Consider the following 22,788-nt stretch of genomic DNA (forward strand, 5'->3'; position numbering starts at 1 on the left):
ACAGTAAAAATTAAATTTTTGTGAAGCTCTTATCATCTAACGTTTAATCGAGTTATCATTTTTGTAATATCTAATATTGGATCGCTGGCCTGAAATATTTACCCTTGAATGCCTAAATGCGTAATACAGAATGGCGGCCAATAAGCCGTTGGTAGATTATACTTAGAAAACTTAGTGATTTAGTTCATGAACTACTTAAATTGAACTATTTGGAGATACAAAACTCGTTTGTTGTACACCCACACTAGAAAATCGAGATAATATCTTTTTCAAAATCGAATGGTAGAATAAACTTCTTGCGGGTGAACCACCACGATATTGTTTTTGTTTGTTCATTGAAACAGTTCATCCTATTCGGTGGCTTATATCTGCAAATAACAATCTCTTATCCAGCAAACCTTGGTTGCCAATACGGCATAGACGTGGATTCGATGTGTCAAAGGTCTCGGGTTCCTTTCTCGACATCGGAACTTTTTTTTATTATTGAATAACTTTTTCGAAAATGAACCCATCAGATTAACGCTCTCGCTTAATCCCGGGATTTTTCCTCTGCGTCTGTTTACAGTACCTTAAAGTAGTACCAGCTCGTAATCTTTATTCTCTTCGAACTACTGTGGGTGGCCGAAACCGATTAAAAAATAATGTTGCTAAAAATATCATGTCCATAACACATATTTTGGAATGTGTGGTTAACAATGATCTGAAAATTTAAATTTTGGAGATTGTCCACGATCCATATAAAAAAGTTTTTTTTTTGTGTGGACAATTGTTTACGGGAGGGGATTTCCAAAAAAGTGTCCACGTAATTTATGGATGGTCCCTTACAACATTTCGGAAAAAATAGCCACACGGAAAAAATCCGATTCGAGATATGATTTATTTTAATAGTGTTTTTCGGAAAAAATAGAAAATCTGGAATAAAAATAAATATGAAAAAAATAATTTAAAATCGAAAAGAACTTTACTTTTTTTATAAAATATGCCGTTTTCAAGTTATAGCTTTTAGGTTGAAATTTCCGATTTGTTTTAAGTTTTTTGACGTTAAGAGATAAGCACCTCTGAAAAAATATTTTTGAACGGTTGCGAAATTTCCTGATCTTTAAAATAATTTAAAAATTTCAAAACCAAGCCTAGCATTTGAAAAGGTCTTAAAAATATTTTTTTTCTTCATTTCATATTTCAGAACAATTTTTTCAATATTGTTATTGAAAATTTGACAAAATTTCGCAAAAGAATTTTCAACATTGACACTTAGAAACATTCATTTTCATCGATTCGAATTCTTTGTGAGGCTGTATCTCAGTAACAAATTGCTCAATTTTCGAAATTGCAGAGAGAAAATTAAAGGAAATTTTCTAACAATTCAAGAGCTTAAAACGTAAGTTTCAAATGAAATTGACATAAAAAGTATTTTTAAAACAAATTATCTGTAAAATTTTGTTATACCCAGGCATCGATCAAAAAAATTCCTTAAAATTTATGGAAATTTGGGGGAATTGCTAAATTTTACAAATTAAGCGATGGTTGCAAATATTTTTCAAAATTGGTCCGATAAATCAGGGGGCAAAAAATAATTTTCAAAAAACTTCAAAATTTCTATGAAAATTGTCTTATAAACTGAAAACAATCTACAGTATGTAAAAAAAGTATTTACACCCCTTGGGCACTATGCACATTTTGTGTTGAAACATGTAAAAAATTTAAAGTTTGACAGGAACCTAGTACTACGTTTTGTTCAGAAACTCATGCCAAACATTTTGCTACAAAAAGCTCATGAATAGATGATTTCTATAAAAAGTTATATAACAAATACTATTACGAAAATAAAAAAAGGTGCAAAAAAAGTTTGTACACCTTTCGAAAAATTAATATAAATAATGTTATTTGTTGAAAAATCACCATAAATTCAGTCTCCCAACTCCAAATAGGCATCCTTGACTGATTAAAAAAATAATTTGGATTGAATATAAAGTTTACTAACTACTTAGTATAAAAGTTTATATAACTCTGGAAATTCTATATAAAACTTATCTAAACTTAATTTTGCAAACTTTTAATTCAACTAAATGTCAATATATGACTATAGAATTGCTAAATAAACATTTTGGAGTGGGTATAACACCGTTTGGGGGGTCTTTATATGGATAGAATAGATATTTCGTTGGAATTTCGTACCAACCCGGAAATACGTCGTCGGAAAATCCGCCGGCATCCGAACCGGTCCACAACTCATAAGTCAACCTATGTGTCATCAGAAAGGGCATAAAATTTCCGATCTTTTGATACCCATACATCCAGGTTTTCTATAAAACCCACGTTTTTAAATACCTAGGCAAAAACGTTGTTATGGTTTCGTTTGAGCAACCTGCCAAAAATGTATGGAATTTCGTAATTTTTGTTCTCGTGGATCAAACTTACTTTTTGCCCAGGTATTTAACAACGTGGGTTTTAAAGGAAACCTAGATGTATGCGTATAAAAAGATCGGATATTTTATGCCCTTTCCGATTCCACATAGGTTGACTTGTGAATCGTGGACCGGTTCGGATGCCGGCGGATTTTCCGACGACGTAATTCCGGGTTGGTACGAAATTCCAACGAAAATCTATTCTATCGATACAAATACCCCCAAAACGGTGTTATACCCACTCCAAAATGTTTATTTTGCAATTTTATGGTAATATATTGACATTTAGTTTAATTAAAAGTTTGCAAAATTAAGTTTAGATAAGCTTTATATAGAATTTCCAGAGTTATATAAACTTTTATACTAAGTAGTTAGTAAACTTTATATTCAATCCAAATTATTTTTTTAATCAGTCAAGGATGCCTATTTGGAGTTGGGAGACTTGATTTATGGTGATTTGTCAACAAATAACATTATTTATGTTAATTTTTCGAAAGGTGTACAAACTTTTTTTGCACCTTTTTTATTTTCGTAATAGTATTTGTTATATAACTTGTTATAGAAATCATCTTTTCATGAGCTTTTTGTAGCAAAATGTTTGGCATGAGTTTCTGAACAAAACGTAGTACTAGGTTCCTGTCAAACTTTAATTTTTTTACATGTTTCATCACAAAATGTGCATAGTGCCCAAAAGGTGTAAATACTTTTTTTACATACTGTAAATAAGTTTTTCTGCATTGATAATCATATTTAGCATTTTCGGGCTCGTTCAAAACATTTAGATTTTTTTATGAAATTCCAATGTAGGGGAGATGGGGGTAAGACGGCCACCCTAAGGGAGAAGTCTCATAAAATTAACACTACAGATAATTTTGATCTCAAATCAGGTACATATTGTTCTACTAATAGTCCATTATAGAATTGACATAAATTACTTGGTCTAAAAACCAATTTTCAATACTTTTCAGCAACTTTAAAAAAAATAATTGAAATCGAATATATATGAAATACGCAGGGTAAGACGGCCACCCATGTGGGGTAAGAAGGTCAGTGCTATAAAATAACTTGATAACTTTGCTAAATCCACCCAAATACCTACATGATTGGTTGAACAGACATCCTTGAACATTTTTTTTTTTTTAATAAAATATAGTTTTATTGGTTTTGAAAATACAAATAGGTGGATTAATTTCCCCAGTCTGTGCAGGAGTTGTACTTTTTCTTGCGTGATCTTCTCTTGGCTTGGTGACTATTGTTTCCAGGTTTTGCAAATTTCGCTTCGTCGTCGTCGTCCTCTGGAGAAATATCCATTAGATTGGACTGGAAGTTTGTTTGATCTGTTGGTTTTGTGTGGTGCTCATCGTCCGAGGTCGTTGGCTCGATTGTTGTTGTTGCTATTTTAGGTGGTGTTTTATCTGGTGCTGTTTCTGTTGCTGTTGCTGATGGTGATGGTGCTGATAGTGTTTGTTGTTGTTGTTGTTGGTGAAATCGTTGAACTTTCGGCACATTTCTTTCCCTGGTGAAGTGGTTTTCCACAATGGCGGCAAGTTTTAACTTGCTGGTTGTATACCACATAGGCTAATTCCCCCTCGACCTTAATAAAGGAGGGAATTGGCTTCTCCAAGTACATCCGGACAACTCGAACACCTCTTTCCGAATGGAGCTGACCTGCCCGAATGCCTCGAGATGGTTGATGATTACATCGCTCGGCATCTGTGGTGGCAAATCGTGGACGCGAATTTGAACGGCGTCGTCCTCCGGGAAAATAGGTATGCGGAAGACTTGGCCTCTGCATCCTACCTTATGCCGGAGGTTGTGCTGTTCGGCTAGATCCCATGCTTCCTCCGGCGATCCTAGCTCGATGATGACGTGGTTTCGAGAGTTGTTGAGTTGGATGTTGTTAACTTTTTTAAGGACCCAGTTCGAGGTTGTTGATGATGAATTTCGAAACTGATTCGATGTCCAGTCTCACCGGCAAGACGTTGTAGTCAATAACGACGGCGTTTCGGCGATATTTCGACATTGCAACCGATTTTTAACACGGCCCCGACAAGGGGAAAAAGAACAAAGGAAATTCGCAGAGGCTAGTGTTTTACGTCCGACAGCGGCAAGAACAAGTTGTCGTCTGACATCATAACTATTTTGGTTGAAAAAAAAAACAAGTTTCAAATGTGAATAAAAATGCTGGTCAACAAATTTTATATTTCGGCTACCACATTTCATGAAAAAAACCATGAATACCCAATTTTATGCAAATTAACTAGTTTGTGTATTTCGAATAGAATTAATAAATCAAAACTATGTAAACAATATTAAATTGGGTCCTAAAATGAAGCTTAGATTGCTGATATTATTGTTTACAGCGATAAAGCTTATTTTTCTGAGTACAATGACCCTTTGTACGAGCACAAAGAGTTTAAAATGGATTTTTAAATCAATTTTGAAAAATTAACCTCGCGGTCCTTCTTGACAGAAAAGTTCCTACTTGACAGCTCGTTCCAAGGGGACCATAGTTGATCCATCGAAAAAATGTTGTCTAGTCAAAAAAAAATGTTGCATTAAAATGAAAAAAGTGATCAGAAATTGTTTTTAATCGTGTTATTTACCGTTGTACATAAAAATTGACATAGGGCTTTAGTACCCAATTAGCGACTTTTATTGATAGTTTTAAAGGATTCCATACTATTCAATGAATTTTGCTATATCACAGTAAGGAATTTTGACGAACTGGCAGTTGACAGCATTTTGATAAAAAATTGATAGTTTCATAGAAAAAATGTCAAATATTTCTTAAATATGTCTTACCAGTCCTTCAAAAATATAACCATTATCAAAACAAACGTGGAGGTGGCCGTCTTGCCCCAAATTGCTTATTTTATAAAACTTTTTTTGCAAATAGCTCATCGCATTTTTTCAACTTTTCCGAGTGACATAATTTTGGGAAAACTTCAATTTAAAATGAGAAAATATTTAAAGAAAGGGTTACATATTGTTACCTAACAAAAATGCTTACGTTGTAAATCATAAAAATTACATCCAGTTTCAAGTTGAAAAAATATTTGTTTATTTTGAGCTATTTTTATACTATTTCAAACAATAGGTTTGGCAAAGGTGACTGAAATATAACATTTATATCCATATGCATTATTTAGCATGAGGAACGGTATTGCTAAACATTTTAGTAATATTCATTAGTATACTTAGTAAAACAGTGGGGTGGCCGTCTTACCCCCCGCTCCCCTACAGCACCGCAAACACTTTTTTTCGCAACAAAATAACTTTTTGTCAATATTCACATATTTTCGAAACTAATGATTTCAAAACAACTTGAGAGGTGTATATTGCATTTTAAAACCCTTTATTCATTAAAATGTTGAAACCATGGGTCGTAATTAAAATTTTTGTACTTTTTTTATTTTTTTGCCCTCCCTATAGACTTTGGTCAGAGTCGAGGGACATAAACTTCAAAAAATATTTGCAACGGCCTAACCCTATTATGACCAGTGCCTATCACAAATTCAAATACAGTCGACTATCTAGTCGTCGATCTTCTCGATCTCAATATTGCTCCATCCATCGATGAATTCTTCAGTCGTTGCTCTTCATTCCTGAATATTTCCTCTTGCTTGAAGGAGCTCTTCCTCGAACGGTCTCTTGGATCCTTTTTGTTAAAAAAAATCTTATCAATAATTTCACTTTCTCAAGGCTTGCATAGACATTTTTCATTGCAAAACGAAGCTTTGAAGGGTTCTCCCAACAACAACGAAAAACATTTAAATTGAGTTTTCATTTTGCATTGTTTTGTTTCTCTTTTTCGATGGTTCTTTGAATATTGACTACTGGAGAGTTGACTGTATCTACAGAAATGTAGTATTTTTCAAATTGTGAAATTTTGTAAAAGTTTGTTTTTGAAGGTCCATAATGCTATAGTCATGAGATACTGTTAGCCTTTTGCAATGTTTCATTGATCCATTTCATGGCAGTGGCCCAATTTGGCTTTTTTTCCGAGGTCATCAGGCATTATCGGATAGTCGAGTCTGGATTGTACATGATCTCAATATATTTTTGACAGTTTTTACGAAAAAAAAAAATGATAGCGAATCGAGTCAAGCTTGTGAAAATTATTTTTAAGAATTTATACAAAAACTACCATTCGTAAATGCAACAATGATTTTGAAATCATGATCGCTTGAAAAAATAAACAGTCAATGCCACAACATTCTGGAAGCATGACTGTGACTTCTATGCGGGATAAGCTTAACTTATTTAGTTGTTTCAAACTATAAAACAAGCTCGGAATAGATATAGCCCCCTGTGCAATCAAGGTGGCAGTAGTTAGTAGAAGCTATACGGGGTGGCAGTTATCGCAAGGGGAACAAGCCACACACAGATACCAACTCCGGCCTGCCATACTGCCATAAAGTCACGGATTGTTTTGAAAAAAAAAATGAGGCAAAAAAGTTTTTCATTTTGATACGGCAAATATGCAACAACGTTGTTATTATTGTGCTGTAGCCCAGCAACAACAACCATAGTATGGGAGGGAAGGATTGGAGAGGGGAGGGGAAGGCTGAGGGGGTACCTGAAGTTCTGGGTGGTGATGAGCTTCTGGCTAAGCCACCGCGACAATACTTTGTAACGAGTTTATGTTTGCTGACTTTGACGGAAAAGTATTGTACACTGAAAAAAATATTCGAGCAAAAACGGCGACTTACGCTGACGAATATGAAAACAATGTTTTCAATATTGAAGAAGTGATTGCCGAAATCAAAATTCAAACACATGCTTAAATTTACAGTTCTGTAACAATACATTGTTATTACAAAACAGTAATTCACATTGTCTCTAAAAGGATCTCCCCCGTGTAATACAAAAGTAATTCCACAAGGAGCAGTCACTTGAAGGCTTGCACAAGCTTGCCCCGTCCCAGCTTTTGTTTCGTATGTATCTTAATAATACTAAAGCTTTGGCGGTTGGAAAAAAAAGCATCCAAACATGGCAATGACATTGCTACCGTTGAAGGCGAAAAGTATACCCTCGTATGGGTGTGTGCTGAGGAGCCCTTCGCGGGCTTTGCCTGGGGAAGAAAGTTCAGACTCAGACTAGTCGCGATTTTGCTACTATTGCTGCAACTTAGTACACCCTAGTTGATGGTCAGTTTGATGCTGCACTCGACAATAATTAGTTGTTGGTGCGCACGCGCGCGGGTGGATAAACGTGAAGAGTGAAGTTAGTTTATTTGTAAAAAAGTGCAATATGTGGGATTTGGTAGCGAAAAGATGACGCGACTCGAGACGAGTTGACCAGTTTAAGTGAAGATTAAGTGCAATCGTTAAACAAAGTTTAGTGTAGTGCGAACCAGCAAAGATGTCCTATAAAAGTGAGTTGTGGATCAGGCAGAAGGTTGCCAACTGGCACGGAATTGAAGTCCTTCGTGTTAGAAAAAATAGTCAGAACATATACGTGTTAATGTAAGAGGCCCTATTAATCTGATCAAATTAAAATTAATTGATCAAATCAATTTGAACTTAATGAACAATGTTTTAAATATCGAGTGCTGATAAAAATTGATTTTTTTTATAAGTTCAGGTCAAATCGATCAAATTTAAAGGTGTTTTTTTTTTAAATTTCTACTTCATTTTTCAAAATTATGAAGCAATAAAAAATTATTAATTAACAGTCAAGACCAGGTGCCTGCAATAGTGCAAATAGTGACTTCATACTGGAAAAACATCCAAAACCATCATTTTGATCTACAAAATTGCCAAATCAGCACAAATTCCGCTAAACATTTTCACCAGGGCCACGTTTTGACCCCTCAAATTCGCCTACTTTGATTGAAAATTGAAAAATCGAAAAAAAAATATTACTGACGACTTTCCGGTAGCGTGGCTCACGGATATATGAAACAGACAAAAGTGTTCAATTTTGAACGCCTCGCCCGGAATTTTGTAGCGATTTGGCCCCAGAACATAGCCTGAAATTTTGAGCGCATTAGGTTAAGGTTTAGTACTTCCACCATTGGCCTGAAGTTAGTATGGAACTTCTAAAAATTGACTAAGGAAAATTTTCACTTTTAACCTCTTCTTAAAGAAAGTTTCCCAAAACCCAATCAAATTTTCCTATAATCAAATTTCTTATAGGTTTTGATCCAGGGAACAACTTTGTAGAACATCGCAAAGCGCTAGGAATTGATCCCGAAAAGATACAGGATATTTTTTGGAGTTTGGAAAACAAATTTAATGTGCTCTAAAAATTTGCATGTATCATTCCGGGATTATTTCCTAGCGCTTTATGATGTTCTACAATGTTGTTCCCCGGATCAAAACCTATAAGAAAAACCTCTATTTTATATTAACTTTCTCGAAGAAGAGTTAAAAAGTTTAAAATAAATAAATTAAATTTATTGAAATTTCTTAATTTTTTTTTTTTATCAGTTCGTTTATTTAGCTGGCTCAAACGGAAAACCCTTTACGGAGCCGGGTATCTTTGTACAGTTATAAGAAAAATAAATTACAAAATCATATAGTAATGAATGCACTAACTAGTGGATATCTTTTAACAACATCGTTCATTAAGTATTTCAATTGAGGCATTATTAGTTGCAAAAAAGCTCTCCAATGTTGGTCAACGTCGAAGGAACAGCACAGCACGTCGATAAGTTTGTCGAAACTGATCAGTCCTGCGTTGTTTGTTGTTCGAGGCGCTGAAGTTGAAGATCTGGATTGGCTGGCTTTTTTCGGCTTTCGTGATAAATTCGTTGATATTGGTTCACTATCCGCAGCGGTGTTGGTGGTTACATGTTCGATGTGGTTCGGTTGTAGGAGAGTCTTTGCGGCAGAGTTTGGTTCTGCAGGTAGTTGTTTCGTGGCTTCATTGTACGCGTGTTTGTACAACTTCTTGAAATTTCGTTTAACTGTATTGGTTTTCGCGATGAAAATTGGACAGTTGGAGATTATTTGATGGTATTGTCCACATCTAAAGCAACAATTGTGTGTCTCCGAACAATCGGCTTCTGTGTGGTTCCCCATACATTTGCAGCAACGGGCACTGTTCGAGCAGTGCTTTACTGTGTGACCGTACTGCTTACAATTTGTACAATACATCACTTTAGGAAAATATGGTCTAATCGGCAGAACTATGTTTTGATATTGTACAAAGTCTGGCAGAACGGTTCCATAAAATGTAATACGTAGTCCAGACGATGGCAGATAACATTCTTCGGTTTTCGAAAATTTTGCTAATCGGCTACAAAACTTGATGTTTACAGGCTTGAGCCGAGGATCGTTGAATTTTCCGATGCCTTTGTCTTTCATAGTAGAAGGAGTTATGTCATCAGCATAAACTACTCCATCTACTTCAACTAGGTGAGGCGGTATGAAAACATGATGTGTTTTTCTAAAGTACTTGTCATTCACTAATCCGTTAGCTTCATGTCTGTTAGTTAATGAAACTCGGATTTTCATGGGATTTTCACTTCTAATTTCTTCCACTGAACGATAACGTTGATTGAGATCGTCAGCAAGAGACAGCAAACGGAGGGGATCTTGCTGCTTTTTATGTAAACGTAAAATGGTCCAGATGATGAAATCGGGTACGTCCGTATTTTTTCTACTGAAGGTCGTTTCTCCGTAAAAGAAGATTTGTTGGTCCTTTGTTTTTCACTGTTGGCCATTTTGATCACAAGATCGCGAGATTACTTCTTCGAGCAAGTGTGAGTATCAACCGTTCTGCTCGACTGCTGAGTGTCAACTGAAATTTCTTAATAACTAACTTCAGGTCAAAAAGGGAACAACTACACATTAACCAAATGCGCTCAAAATTTCAGGCTAGCTTCTGGGGCTATAATGCTACAAAATTACGGTCGAGGCGTTTGAATTTGAACACGTTTGTCTTTTTCATATATCCGTGAGCCACGCTACTCTCCGGTTGTCAATATCCGAGAAAATCATCATTTTACGTTATTGGTTCGTTTTTAAAAGTTTTCACACACATACAAAAATTTGATGTAAATATTATTAAATCTGTTAATTTTAAGAACAGAAATTCTGTTCACCAAATCTTCTACACAGTCGGGTAAAAGAAAAGAAAAGTCGAGAAAAATAGGTACAAAAATACTAGTTTTGAATATTTTATTTTTTATGACAATATTTTTTTGGAAAACAACTTTAAGCCTAATTTTAGATGAAAAATAAGAATTTTTAATTTAGCTTTTAGAAATATAAGCCTCAATTTTAAAAATCATTTATGTCAAAAATAAAATTAAAGCTAAGTGAATCTAAAATTTTGTGAATTAAATAAAAATATTTTTTTGATAATTAAAAATTAATAATTTTGTTGATTTAAAATTTTGTTAACTTAAAATTTTGCAATAATTTTTTTGTAAATTTTTGTATTTTTTGTAAATTTTGCAATTATTATTTTTAATATTGTAATTTTTGTTTGTTTTTGTTTAATTTTGTTAATTTTGTTAATTTTGTTAATTTTGCTAATTTTGTTAATTTTGTTAATTTTGTTAATTTTGTTAATTTTATTATTTTTTTTCCCGGCAATTTTAAAAATCATTTATGTCAAAAATAAATTTAAAGCTAAGTGAATTTTTATAATTGAAAATTACAAATTTTGATGATTTAAAATTTTGTTAACATAAAATTTTGCAATCATTCTTTTGAACATTTTTGTATTTTTTGTAAATTATTATTTTTAATATTGTAATTTTTGTTTGTTTTTGTTTAATTTTGTTAATTTTGTTAATTTTGTTAATTTTGTTAATTTTGTTAATTTTGTTAATTTTGTTAATTTTGTTAATTTTGCTAATTTTGTTAATTTTGTTGATTTTGTTAATTTTGTTAATTTTGTTGATTTTGTTGATTTTGTTAATTTTGTAAATTTTGTAAATTTTGTAAATTTTGTAAATTTTGTAAATTTTGTAAATTTTGTAAATTTTGTAAATTTTGTAAATTTTGTAAATTTTGTAAATTTTGTAAATTTTGTAAATTTTGTAAATTTGTTAACTTTGTTAATTTTGTTAATGAGCAATTCTCTACGAAATCGGTCTTTTTTCTTCAATTTTAATTTTTGTATTTTTTAATCCGGCTGAAACTTTTTTGGTGCCTTCGGTATGCCCAAAGAAGCCATTTTGCATCATTAGTTTGTCCATATAATTTTCCATACAAATTCGGCAGCTGTCCATACAAAAATGATGTATGAAAATTCAAAAATCTGTATCTTTTGAAGGAATTTTTTGATCGATTTGGTGTCTTCGGCAAAGTTGTAGGTATGGATACGGACTACACTGGAAAAAATAATACACGGTAAAAAAAAATTTGGTGATTTTTTTATTTAACTTTTTATCACTAAAACTTGATTTACAAAAAAACACTATTTTTAATTTTTTTTATTTTTTGATATGTTTTAGAAGACATAAAATGCCAACTTTTCAGAAATTTCCAGGTTGTGCAAAAAATCACTGACCGAGTTATGAATTTTTTAATCAATACTGATTTTTTCAAAAAATCGAAATTTTGGTCGTAAAAAATTTTCAACTTCATTTTTCGATGTAAAATCAAATTTGCAATCAAAAAGTACTTTACTAAAATTTTGATAAAGTGCACCGTTTTCAAGTTATAGCCATATTTAAGTGACTTTTTTGAAAATAGTCGCAGTTTTTCATTTTTTTAAATTAGTGCACATGTTTGCCCAGTTTTGAAAAAAATATTTTTGAAAAGCTGAGAAAATTCTCTATATTTTGCTTATTTGGACTTTGTTGATACGACCTTTAGTTGCTGAGATATTGCAATGCAAAGGTTTAAAAACAGGAAAATTGATGTTTTCTAAGTTTCACCCAAACAACCCACCATTTTCTATCGTCAATATCTCAGCAACTAATGGTCCGATTTTCAATGTTAATATATGAAACAATTGTGAAATTTTCCGATCTTTTCGAAAAAAATATTTTTGGAATTTTCAAATCAAGACAAACATTTTAAAAGGGCGTAATATTGAATGTTTGGCCTTTGTGAAATGTTAGTCTTGATTTGAAAATTCCAAAAATATTTTTTTCGAAGAGATCGGAAAATTTCACAAATGTTTCATATATTAACATTGAAAATCGGACCATTAGTTGCTGAGATATTGACGATAGAAAATGGTGGGTTGTTTGGGTGAAACTTAGAAAACATCAATTTTCCTGTTTTTAAACCTTTGCATTGCAATATCTCAGCAACTAAAGGTCGTATCAACAAAGTCCAAATAAGCAAAATATAGAGAATTTTCTCAGCTTTTCAAAAATATTTTTTTCAAAACTGGGCAAACATGTGCACTAATTTAAAAAAATGAAAAACTGCGACTATTTTCAAAAAAGTCACTTAAATATGGCTATAACTTTGCACTTTATCAAAATTTCAGTAAAGTACTTTTTGATTGCAAATTTGATTTTACATCGAAAAATGAAGTTGAAAAATTTTTACGACCAAAATTTCGATTTTTTGAAAAAATCAGTATTGATTAAAAAATTCATAACTCGGTCAGTGATTTTTTGCACAACCTGGAAATTTCTGAAAAGTTGGCATTTTATGCCTTCTAAAACATATCAAAAAATAAAAAAAATTAAAAATAGTGTTTTTTTGTAAATCAAGTTTTAGTGATAAAAAGTTAAATAAAAAAATCACCAAATTTTTTTTACCGTGTATTATTTTTTTCCAGTGTAGTCCGTATCCATACCTACAACTTTGCCGAAGACACCAAATCGATCAAAAAATTCCTTCAAAAGATACAGATTTTTGAATTTTCATACATCATTTTTGTATGGACAGCTGCCGAATTTGTATGGAAAATTATATGGACAAACTAATGATGCAAAATGGCTTCTTTGGGCATACCGAAGGCACCAAAAAAGTTTCAGTCGGATTAAAAAATACAAAAAAATCGAATGACCGAAATCCTAGAGAACTGCTCTAATTCTGTTAATTTTGTTGATTTTATTAATTTTGTTAATTTTGTTAATTTTGTTAATTTTGTTAATTTTGTTAATTTTGTTAATTTTGTTAATTTTGTTAATTTTGTTAATTTTGTTAATTTTGTTAATTTTGTTAATTTTATTAATTTTGTTAATTTTGTTAATTTTGTTAATTTTGTTAATTTTGTTAATTTTGTTAATTTTGTTAATTTTGTTAATTTTGTCAATTTTGTTAATTTTGTTAATTTTGTTAATTTTGTTAATTTTGTTAATTTTGTTAATTTTGTTAATTTTGTTAATTTTGTTAATTTTGTTAATTTTGTTAGTTTTGTTAATTTTGTCAATTTTGTTAATTTTGTTAATTTTGTTAATTTTGTTAGTTTTGTTAATTTTGTTAATTTTGTTAATTTTGTTAATTTTGTCAATTTTGTTAATTTTGTTAGTTTTGTTAATTTTGTTAATTTTGTTAATTTTGTTATTTTGTTAATTTTGTTAATTTTGTTAAATTTGTTAAATTTGTTAATTTTGTTAATTTTGTTAATTTTGTTAATTTTGTTAATTTTGTAAATTTTGTTAATTTTGTTAATTTTGTTAATTTTGTTAATTTTGTTAATTTTGTTAATTTTGTTAATTTTGTTAATTTTGTTAATTTTGTTAATTTGGTCAATTTTGTTAGTTTTTTTGATTTTGTTTATCTTGTTTATTTTGTAAATTTTGTGATTTATGTTGATTTTGTTTATTTTTTTTTGTATTTTTTTTGTTTTTATTTTCTAAGTTTTGTGTTTTTTTTGTGATTTCCTTATTTTTCTAAATTTGTTTCTTTTTGTTATTTTTTATTTGTAAGTTCTATAATCATTTTAAGTTATTTTGGAATTTTTAAGAAGCATTTATAAAAGGTAATAAAATACATTTGCAAATTTAAAAAATAAACAATGTTTTTAAAAATTAAAACAATAGCAAACATGATTTGTTTAACTGACTTGTCTGTGCATGACAAAAATGCGCTCGAATATTTTTTCGCTATTCCAATCGATATTTTTATTTTTTCATTTGTCATTAAATCGAGCTGCATTCCAATCGTGAACTTGAAATCGCAGCCTCAGCTTGTACTAGAGCAGAACTAATCCAAATCCTCAATCACTATTCCGCGCAACGTATTCTGTGCCGATGCAAAGGTCAAAATTTGTTCCATATATATATTTTTATTTATTACGGAAATCTCGCCTTCGCCATTCACACTTCCCCTGGCCAATCATTGTCCATTAGCTAATAGAAGCTTCCCTGCGTGTTTTTTTTTATTGGAAACGTTTTTCTTCACACTTTTTTCTTGTTTGACAGTAAAAAAAATGTGAAAAGGAACGATCTGAACAGATTTGTATTGTACACTCCCTCATTTTATTGAGCTCCTAATACGGGATATATAATAGAAGTAGAAGCACAAAATGCCAAAACGTAATCTTTCGGTTACATCGGCTGGTACGAATTTGTGTCAAGCATTTATGAATAATAAAAAGAGGCCACTTTTTACGCATTCTGGAGTGAATTGATGCGATAGGCGTTTTCATTGGACGTTAATTCATAATTGAGTGAGAGATTAACGACCCACTTTAAACAGTGACTTTTATAATCCTCGTCGGTGTTGTTTGGTCAGGGACGGTAATGTGGCATCTGTTGTCCACAAATTTGCCAGATTTTAATGATTAATTGCTACTGACAGTTTCCTGTTGAATACTACTTCCAAAAAAGGAAATGACACTTAAAAATTGTACAACTTCCTGGAATGCCAAAACCTTAACCTTCCTTAAGCGTGGGAAACTGCTTTCGAACTTTTCCCAAAAAAAAGGAAGAATTTTTAATCACCTGTAAAAACAATCGACCTCTCTCCGCCAGAGCCAGTGGCCAAATTATCATAATTTTGCGCAGTGCCATAAAAATCAGGTACCCCAGAGCCCGAAGGATCCTTCCTTCCTGATGGCGGGACGCCATCTCCGAGGTCCCACTTTCCTGGACACCAGGCCAAGCGTGGGAACGTGAATGATTTTCAGGGTTGGTTTTTCCCCCAACAGAAACTGCTTCTCGTTTGCGTTTGGAGAAGGAAAAAAAAATGGAATTTTTATGCAAACGAGCTTCGACAGCGGCACCTCTTCCTTACACACTGTGCGATGAACTAACGTTTGTTTTGCTTTGCTGGAGATTACCTGGGATTGAAGTTTTGTTTAATTCTTGAACCTTCTTTAAATCAAGTGTAATTGGGAAAATGTGGTGAACATCTGGTGCCGGGCGATTGCGAGAGGTGGGAGAATTTCTTGCGAGGAACATCAAAAAAGAAAACAATACTAGTTATATTTATTTAATATTTACTTTGTACATGCATAAAACTCCAAAAATATAAAAAAAAACTAGCTTAACCCACCTATGTGGTTGGAGCCTTCCTCACTTATTACCAACAATGGCTGATATGATGGAAATTTCATCTATTTTAGATCCGGAATAATAAAGTACATAAATAACACTTAAGTGGCCATACCTCGAGACAGGGTTGCCAGATCTTCAATGTTTTGGACTCGTTGGAAAGGTCTTTTGATAACCTAACCAACGATGGGTCTGATGGTGGATCTGGACATAGTTTACATACATTTAAGTGAGATCCGGCTACAAAAAAGTACATCAATATCACTTAAGTGGGCATATCTCGAAACAGGGTTGCCAGATCTTCAATGTTTTAAGCTCGTTGGAATATGTATACATGAAGGTGGGTCGACGACGTTTTTATACAAAGTTCATTTTTAGAGCAGCATTATCTCCATGCGAATGCGAATGCGAATGCGAAAGTTCATTTTTAGAGCAGCATTACCCAAGTAACCGCGAGGCACTAAATAGCGGCATTAAATCAGCATTATATTGGCATTTAATACCAGCAAATAATGCTTCAAAACATTAAATCAGCACATTTCCCTTGAGAAATATTTCAAGTGGCGCACAGTGATGCCGATTTAATGCCTCACCGAAAGCTCGAACAAAAAAAAACTGCTTTATCGACGTCAAGGCGGGGGAAAAAAAAGGACAGCTAGCTGCTCCACACACTTGGTGGTGGGCCTCCTTTGTTTTTTTTTTCCTGTTGCGTTTCATGTGTGAGTGTGACACTTTGATGTTATTCTTGCATTTTTCTCGTCGATCTCCAGGATGCGCGCCAGCCAACTGATGTATTTTGAAATGAGTGTTTGTTTTGAAAGTTTTAATCGATGTGGTTGATGCATCGAACATTATGGAAGACTTTCTTTCTGCTGTTTCGAGTTTCTGGTTCATGAGAAAAACCCGTTGTCATTTTGTTGGACGAAAATTATTGACGAGTCACTCAGCAAATTGCGGCCATCCAGTCAAGTACAGTACAATCAATTACGGAAGGCTTGGGGTTAATAGGGACAAGTAATGGCTAACGGCTAACGTAAACTGTTTTTCCGAGGAGTGCTTGGTCCACGGTTGGCAAAATTTCACAAAGTGTATCAGACTTCCGGAAAGCAGCTTTTTGCTTGCGAGAAAAGTCATTCAATTTACCAGAGAATTTTTGATAATGTGCTTTGTGCTATGGGCATATGTTTTGAAAAATCTGGCTTAATTACAGGCTGCAGTTTTCCACAAAAAAAAATAAACAAAAAAAACACTTCAGTCAGCGGGAATTGAACCCAGTTCACGCAAAAATAAAACTGTTGCACACTGGGGGAAATGCGCCTTAGCCCGTACGCTTATTGGAACAGTATAACGGGAGAAGGATAAAAATCAATAAGAGCGTGACTGGCTGAAATGTTTCCCGTATGGATGGGTTACTTTGTTGATAAACATCAACAAAGCATTTAATGCTTTAAAGCACATTTTCAAGGTCGTAAATGGTGATTTAATGCCAGTTGTAATGCTGCAAAGTTTTGGTACTTTGAGGCATTCGCAAAGCTTATTTACTACTTCAAAACATTCGAGTGCTGATTTAGTACTGAATAAATACTTCAATTTAGTGGTTGTGGTTACTTGGGTATAGCCTTACCTCAGTGAGGAAGGCAAAACTGACAAGTTTGATCAAAATTCATCAGAAATTGATAATTTCATAGAAAACCTATTTTTGTTGTCATCATAATTAATTGTGTATCATAAGTCAAAAAATATTCTGAAAATGCTTATAAATCTGAAGATATTTTTGATTTTTGTTTCAATTTCACTTAAAATCTATATACAGCAATTCCCCACGAAAACAGCATGATTCGAAAAAAAAGTTCTCCGATGGGGCTCAATTTTTTTTTTGGCCATTAGGGTGCCCTACGCCCTGTTAGGGTGGTCCAAAAATGGCAATTTTCATAGATTTTCGCAAAAACCACTTTTTTCAAAAAATCATATCTCCACACCATTTTATCCGATTTAAGCTGTCCTAGACGCAAAAGAAAGGTGATTAGTTTGGCTATTTAGAAAAAAATAATTAGAAGTTTCAAAAATCTAGAATTACATTTGAAAAAGTCGTATGAAAACTTAAAATGCTGTTTTTTAAAGAGCCTATGTCTGAAATTTTATTTATCGAATTCGTCGGAAAATTTCACATAATATTTCAAAAAATGGTGAAGTGATGTTTCCAATAATCTGAGATACGATTTTTTGAAAATAAAAACTGGGTTTCTCGACGCGCCTCGACTTTTTTCACTAAAACTGCGATAACTTGAAAATTAGAGCGATGACCTATACAGTATGTAAAAAAAGTATTTACACCCCTTGGGCACTATGCACATTTTGTGATGAAACATGTAAAAAATTTAAAGTTTGACAGGAACCTAGTACTACGTTTTGTTCAGAAACTCATGCCAGACATTTTGCTACAAAAAGCTCATGAAAAGATGATTTCTATAAAAAGTTATATAACAAATACTATTACAAAAATAAAAAAAGGTGCAAAAAAAGTTTGTACACCTTTCGAAAAATTAACATAAATAATGTTATTTGTTGGCAAATCACCATAAATCCAGTCTCCCAGCTCCAAATAGGCATCCTTGACTGATTAAAAAAATAATTTGGATTGAATATAAAGTTTACTAACTACTTAGTATAAAAGTTTATGTAACTCTGGAAATTCTATATAAAACTTATCTAAACTTAAATTTGCAAACTTTTAATTCAACTACATGTCAATATATTACCGTAGAATTGCTAAATAAACATTTTGGAGTGGGTATAACACCGTTTGGGGGTATTTGAATCGATAGAATAGATTTTTCGTAGGAATTTCGTACCAACCCGGAATTACGTCGTCGGAAAATCCGCCGGCATCTGAACCGGTCCACAATTCACAAGTCAACCTATGTGGCATTAGAAAGGGCATAAAATTTCCGATCTTTTGATACCCATACATCCAGGTTTTCTATAAAACCCACGTTTTTAAATACCTAAGCAAAAACGTTGTTATGGTTTCGATTGAGCAACCTGCCAGAAATGTATGGAATTTCGTAATTTTTGTTCTCGTGGATCAAACTTACTTTTTGCCCAGGTATTTAAAAACGTAGGTTTTAAAGAAAACCTAGATGTATGGGTATCAAAAGATCGGAAATTTTATGCCCTTTCCGATTCTACATAGGTTGAGTTGTGAATCGAGGACCGGTTCGGATGCCGGCGGATTTTCCTACGACGTAATTCCGGGTTGGTTCGAAATTCCAACGAAAAATCTATTCTATCGATACAAATACCCCCAAACGGTGTTATACCCACTCCAAAATGTTTGTTTAGCAATTCTACGGTAATATATTGACATTTAGTTGAATTAAAAGTTTGCAAATTTAAGTTTAGATAAGTTTTATATAGAATTTCCAGAGTTACATAAACTTTTATACTAAGTAGTTAGTAAACTTTATATTCAATCCAAATTATTTTTTAAATCAGTGAAGGATGCCTATTTGGAGCTGGGAGACTGGATTTATGGTGATTTGTCAACAAATAACATTGTTTATGTTAATTTTTCGAAAGGTGTACAAACTTTTTTTGCACCTTTTTTATTTTTGTAATAGTATTTGTTATATAACTTTTTATAGAAATCATCTTTTCATGAGCTTTTTGTAGCAAAATGTCTGGCATGAGTTTCTGAACAAAACGTAGTACTAGGTTCCTGTCAAACTTTAAATTTTTTACATGTTTCATCACAAAATGTGCATAGTGCCCAAGGGGTGTAAATACTTTTTTTACATACTGTACATGTTACGGTACCAGATTTTTTGTAATTGAAATACGCAACTTTTGGTACCCAAACATGTGTAGGCCATCGCTAAAATTTTGAAATTATCACAGATTTAGTGAAAAAAGTTGTTTTTTTGCCGATTTCGTCATTCTCCTGTTTTTGCGCGAGCCGCGTCGAAAAACTCAGTTTTTATCTTCAAAAAATCATACCTCGGAAACGTACGGTTCGACGTCGCCAATTTTTTACATGTAATGTGAAATTTTCCGAGGAATCCGATACAAATATTTTCAGACATAGGCTCTTTGGTCCAGGCACACATGTTACAATTTGTAACGAAGGGGGTAAAAAAATCTAAAATTTTGCGTTGCGTAATAGAAGAACACTCGCTTAACTCAAATTAGGCAAAATGTTAAAACGCATTTGCAATCCATAAAAAGGAAAACGAACAAAGATATTTATTATAAAGTGCATTTTTTTTAAATTTTAAACAACTTATGTTTTTTTTTTTATTAATGAGGATTATTCAAAAAGAATCTTTATCTGATTAAATCGTCTTTCCCATGCTGCTATTGGTGGTTCAAGCTATGTATTTTGCTTGAAAATTGAAAGAACAAACCGGTCTCGCTGTTACCAAATATTTCGTTTACATAATAATTTACCCTTTCTTAAAAGCTTCTGTTAGAAAAAAAAGTTTGATTATCCAACTGCAGCTTTTTAAAGATCAAACCCAAAAAAAAAACCCAAACACCGAGTTCACAGAACCAACCACCGACGCGACCCTTTCATTTTCGGTAGCCAGCTTTGGACCATCAAAGTCCCACCGACGGCAACCGTGTGTCGGTTCTATATGTTCTAGAACTAAAAAGGGATGTGTCCCGACGCCGACCCAACCGAACCCGGCTGACTGCCTCGGTACAAATATATATGAAATACATAAATAAGAAATTCCACTAAAAATCACGTACAATCTGACATCACGTCCTAAATCAATTAGTAAACATTTTATCCTAGAACCTGGCCCGCCGAGCAAAGAGAGAAGTCGTGGGTGCAAGGGCGGAACGGCTCATAAAAGGTTGAAATAGTCTGGGTTGTCTGCTGCTTCGAGGGTTAAACTTTGTAACACTCAACCTGGATTTGCTAGAGCGCGCACGGTCACGTGTTATCGATTTTCCGCTCATTCGATGAAATCTGCGGCGAGGTCGATTTGACATTTTTTTATAGCAGACGCCATTATGGCAACCACTGACGTTTCCCCACAATAACCAGCCCTCGGTTGCCAAGGTAACGGCAGGAACCGGTTCTATCAGATTTCAGATTCGTTCGGACGTATACTTGCAATGAAAATATTTGGAAACGGCTTGAGAACAACTTTCTTCAGCCCGCGCGACGGCTTCTGAAAACACACACTCTTACTTCTTCTTCCTCCGTGATTTTTCGAGGGGGTTTTCGGGAATCTTCTCTCCTTCAGCAGACTATAAATAAACAGAACCCGTAGAAACACACTTTAGAGCGGACACTTATGCGCTGCCGACGGCCGTCGGAAAAAATTGATGGGCGTGACGGAGTTGAAAGGAAATTTTGATGCGTGGTCGGGCCGGGATTTGAACCCAGGCTAGATAATGAACGCGCGTCATCTTCCTAGATGGGCCTGGATAAACAGTCTTACCACAAGTGCATCTTCCATCTTAGTTACGGAGCAGCTTGAGCTGTCTTCAAGTGAGGGGTTGCCGTATTTGGACATGAAATCCATCACGGTCCGTTGAAGAGGTTTAACACTTTCGGGCAATGTCGATGACAGCTGACGGTGATTTGTTTACGGTTTCCGCTAGAGGGTTGAGGATAATAATAGCTGTTATTACTGTTTGAAGGAAAGTATAGCATCTCTTGTTTTTCTGAAAATCATACATAATTTTTGAACGGTTTTGTTCAACTTTGGATGTTTAGGCTGGTACAAATATTTTTAAAAGTTTTTGTCACCCCCCCCCCCCCCCCCCTTCAAAATTGGTCCGAAAAATCAGGGGGCAAAAAAATATTTTTACAATAAACTTCAAAATTTCAATGAAAATTCAAGTGCAACCAACTGAAATCAAATTAAAATACATTCTCCTGCGTTTAAAATCATTTTTAGCATGTTTGGGTTTATTAAAAAATCTTAAGATTTTTTGAAAATTTTCGATGCAAAATCTTTTTTTTCGATACAATTTTTGTTTTTGTCAGATCTTAGATTTTTTGAAAACTAATGATTGCAAAACAACTGAACTAGTGTAAAATGCATTTTAAAACACTTTTTTCATTTGAATGTGAAGACTATGTCTTGTTATTTAAATTTTTTATATTTTTTTATTTTTTTGCCCCCCCCTTGACCTCGGCCAGGGCCGAGGGGCAAAAACTTTTTTAAATATTTGCATCGGCCTTATCACAAAATTTCAGAATTTTTTTTTATTGACGGTACTGCATGACTTGAAGCAAGTACTCTTGATCATGGCTAGCCAAACATAAATGTTGCAACATTTTGCATAATGTAAACATTTACTAATATTTTATTTTTTGTTCATTATTATTCTTCTCTACAAATTGAGAATTGGTCATACAGCTCAGACTCGATTATCCGAAGGCACCGGAATATTTTTTTTTTTCGTTTTCTTATTCTAGCTCGAATATGACCCAAACACTTCTCTAAAGTGAATTATAATTTTTAAATTTAAGATGGCGGCCAAAATGGTGGTGATGAAATATTGAAAAATGCATTTGATATGCTGACAGGCAATCAATCACTCAAATTATATTAAAATTAGGTCGCAAAACTTGAATTTAAGCCAGATAGCCAGAAAAAAATCCTGGCGTTTCCAATTTTCGATGTTCTTCCTTTGGATAATCGAACATAGGAAAATCAAAACTTCGGATAGTCAGGGCTTCGGATAATCGATTCTGGACTGTACTAAAATGCTATATAAGTGTTTTTGCAATTCCGTCGTGAAACTACTCACTTTTCCTGTCATTCTTGAACGACGAAATAGCCTACTTGTCTGTACCAAAAATAACAGAATCGAATAGCTACACTTTTCAAAATAAATGCTGAAAAGTTCTACTTTTCAGCACATGGTTCGGAAAGTAACACTTTTTAACATTTTTTTTTAATTAAACGATTTATTGACAAAATACCTACATGAAAATTTTACTTAAAATTTCACTCAATGGGTGTTTTTCAGAATTGCAAAAAATGTTGT

At 33.2% G+C, this 22,788-nt stretch overlaps 1 protein-coding gene across 5 annotated transcripts in view; it reads left to right on the forward strand.

Moving 5' to 3' along the window:
• The window catches only part of LOC120424588 (protein single-minded), a 92,735-nt gene that overhangs the window by 47,872 nt on the left and 22,075 nt on the right, over positions 1-22,788 (forward strand). The window contains exon 1 of one of the 5 annotated variants that reach the window (XM_039588781.2): positions 7,535-7,785. The exons of the other annotated variants lie outside the window; for them this stretch is intronic. Within the exon in view, the coding sequence (XP_039444715.1) occupies positions 7,773-7,785 (13 nt within the window). The 5' untranslated portion in view covers positions 7,535-7,772. Of the gene's footprint in view, positions 1-7,534; positions 7,786-22,788 lie in introns of those variants that run through there. 5 annotated transcript variants of the gene reach the window in all.

The sequence above is a fragment of the Culex pipiens genome, chromosome 1, assembly GCF_016801865.2.
Source record: "Culex pipiens pallens isolate TS chromosome 1, TS_CPP_V2, whole genome shotgun sequence".
In the NCBI taxonomy this organism is placed as follows: domain Eukaryota; kingdom Metazoa; phylum Arthropoda; class Insecta; order Diptera; family Culicidae; genus Culex; species Culex pipiens.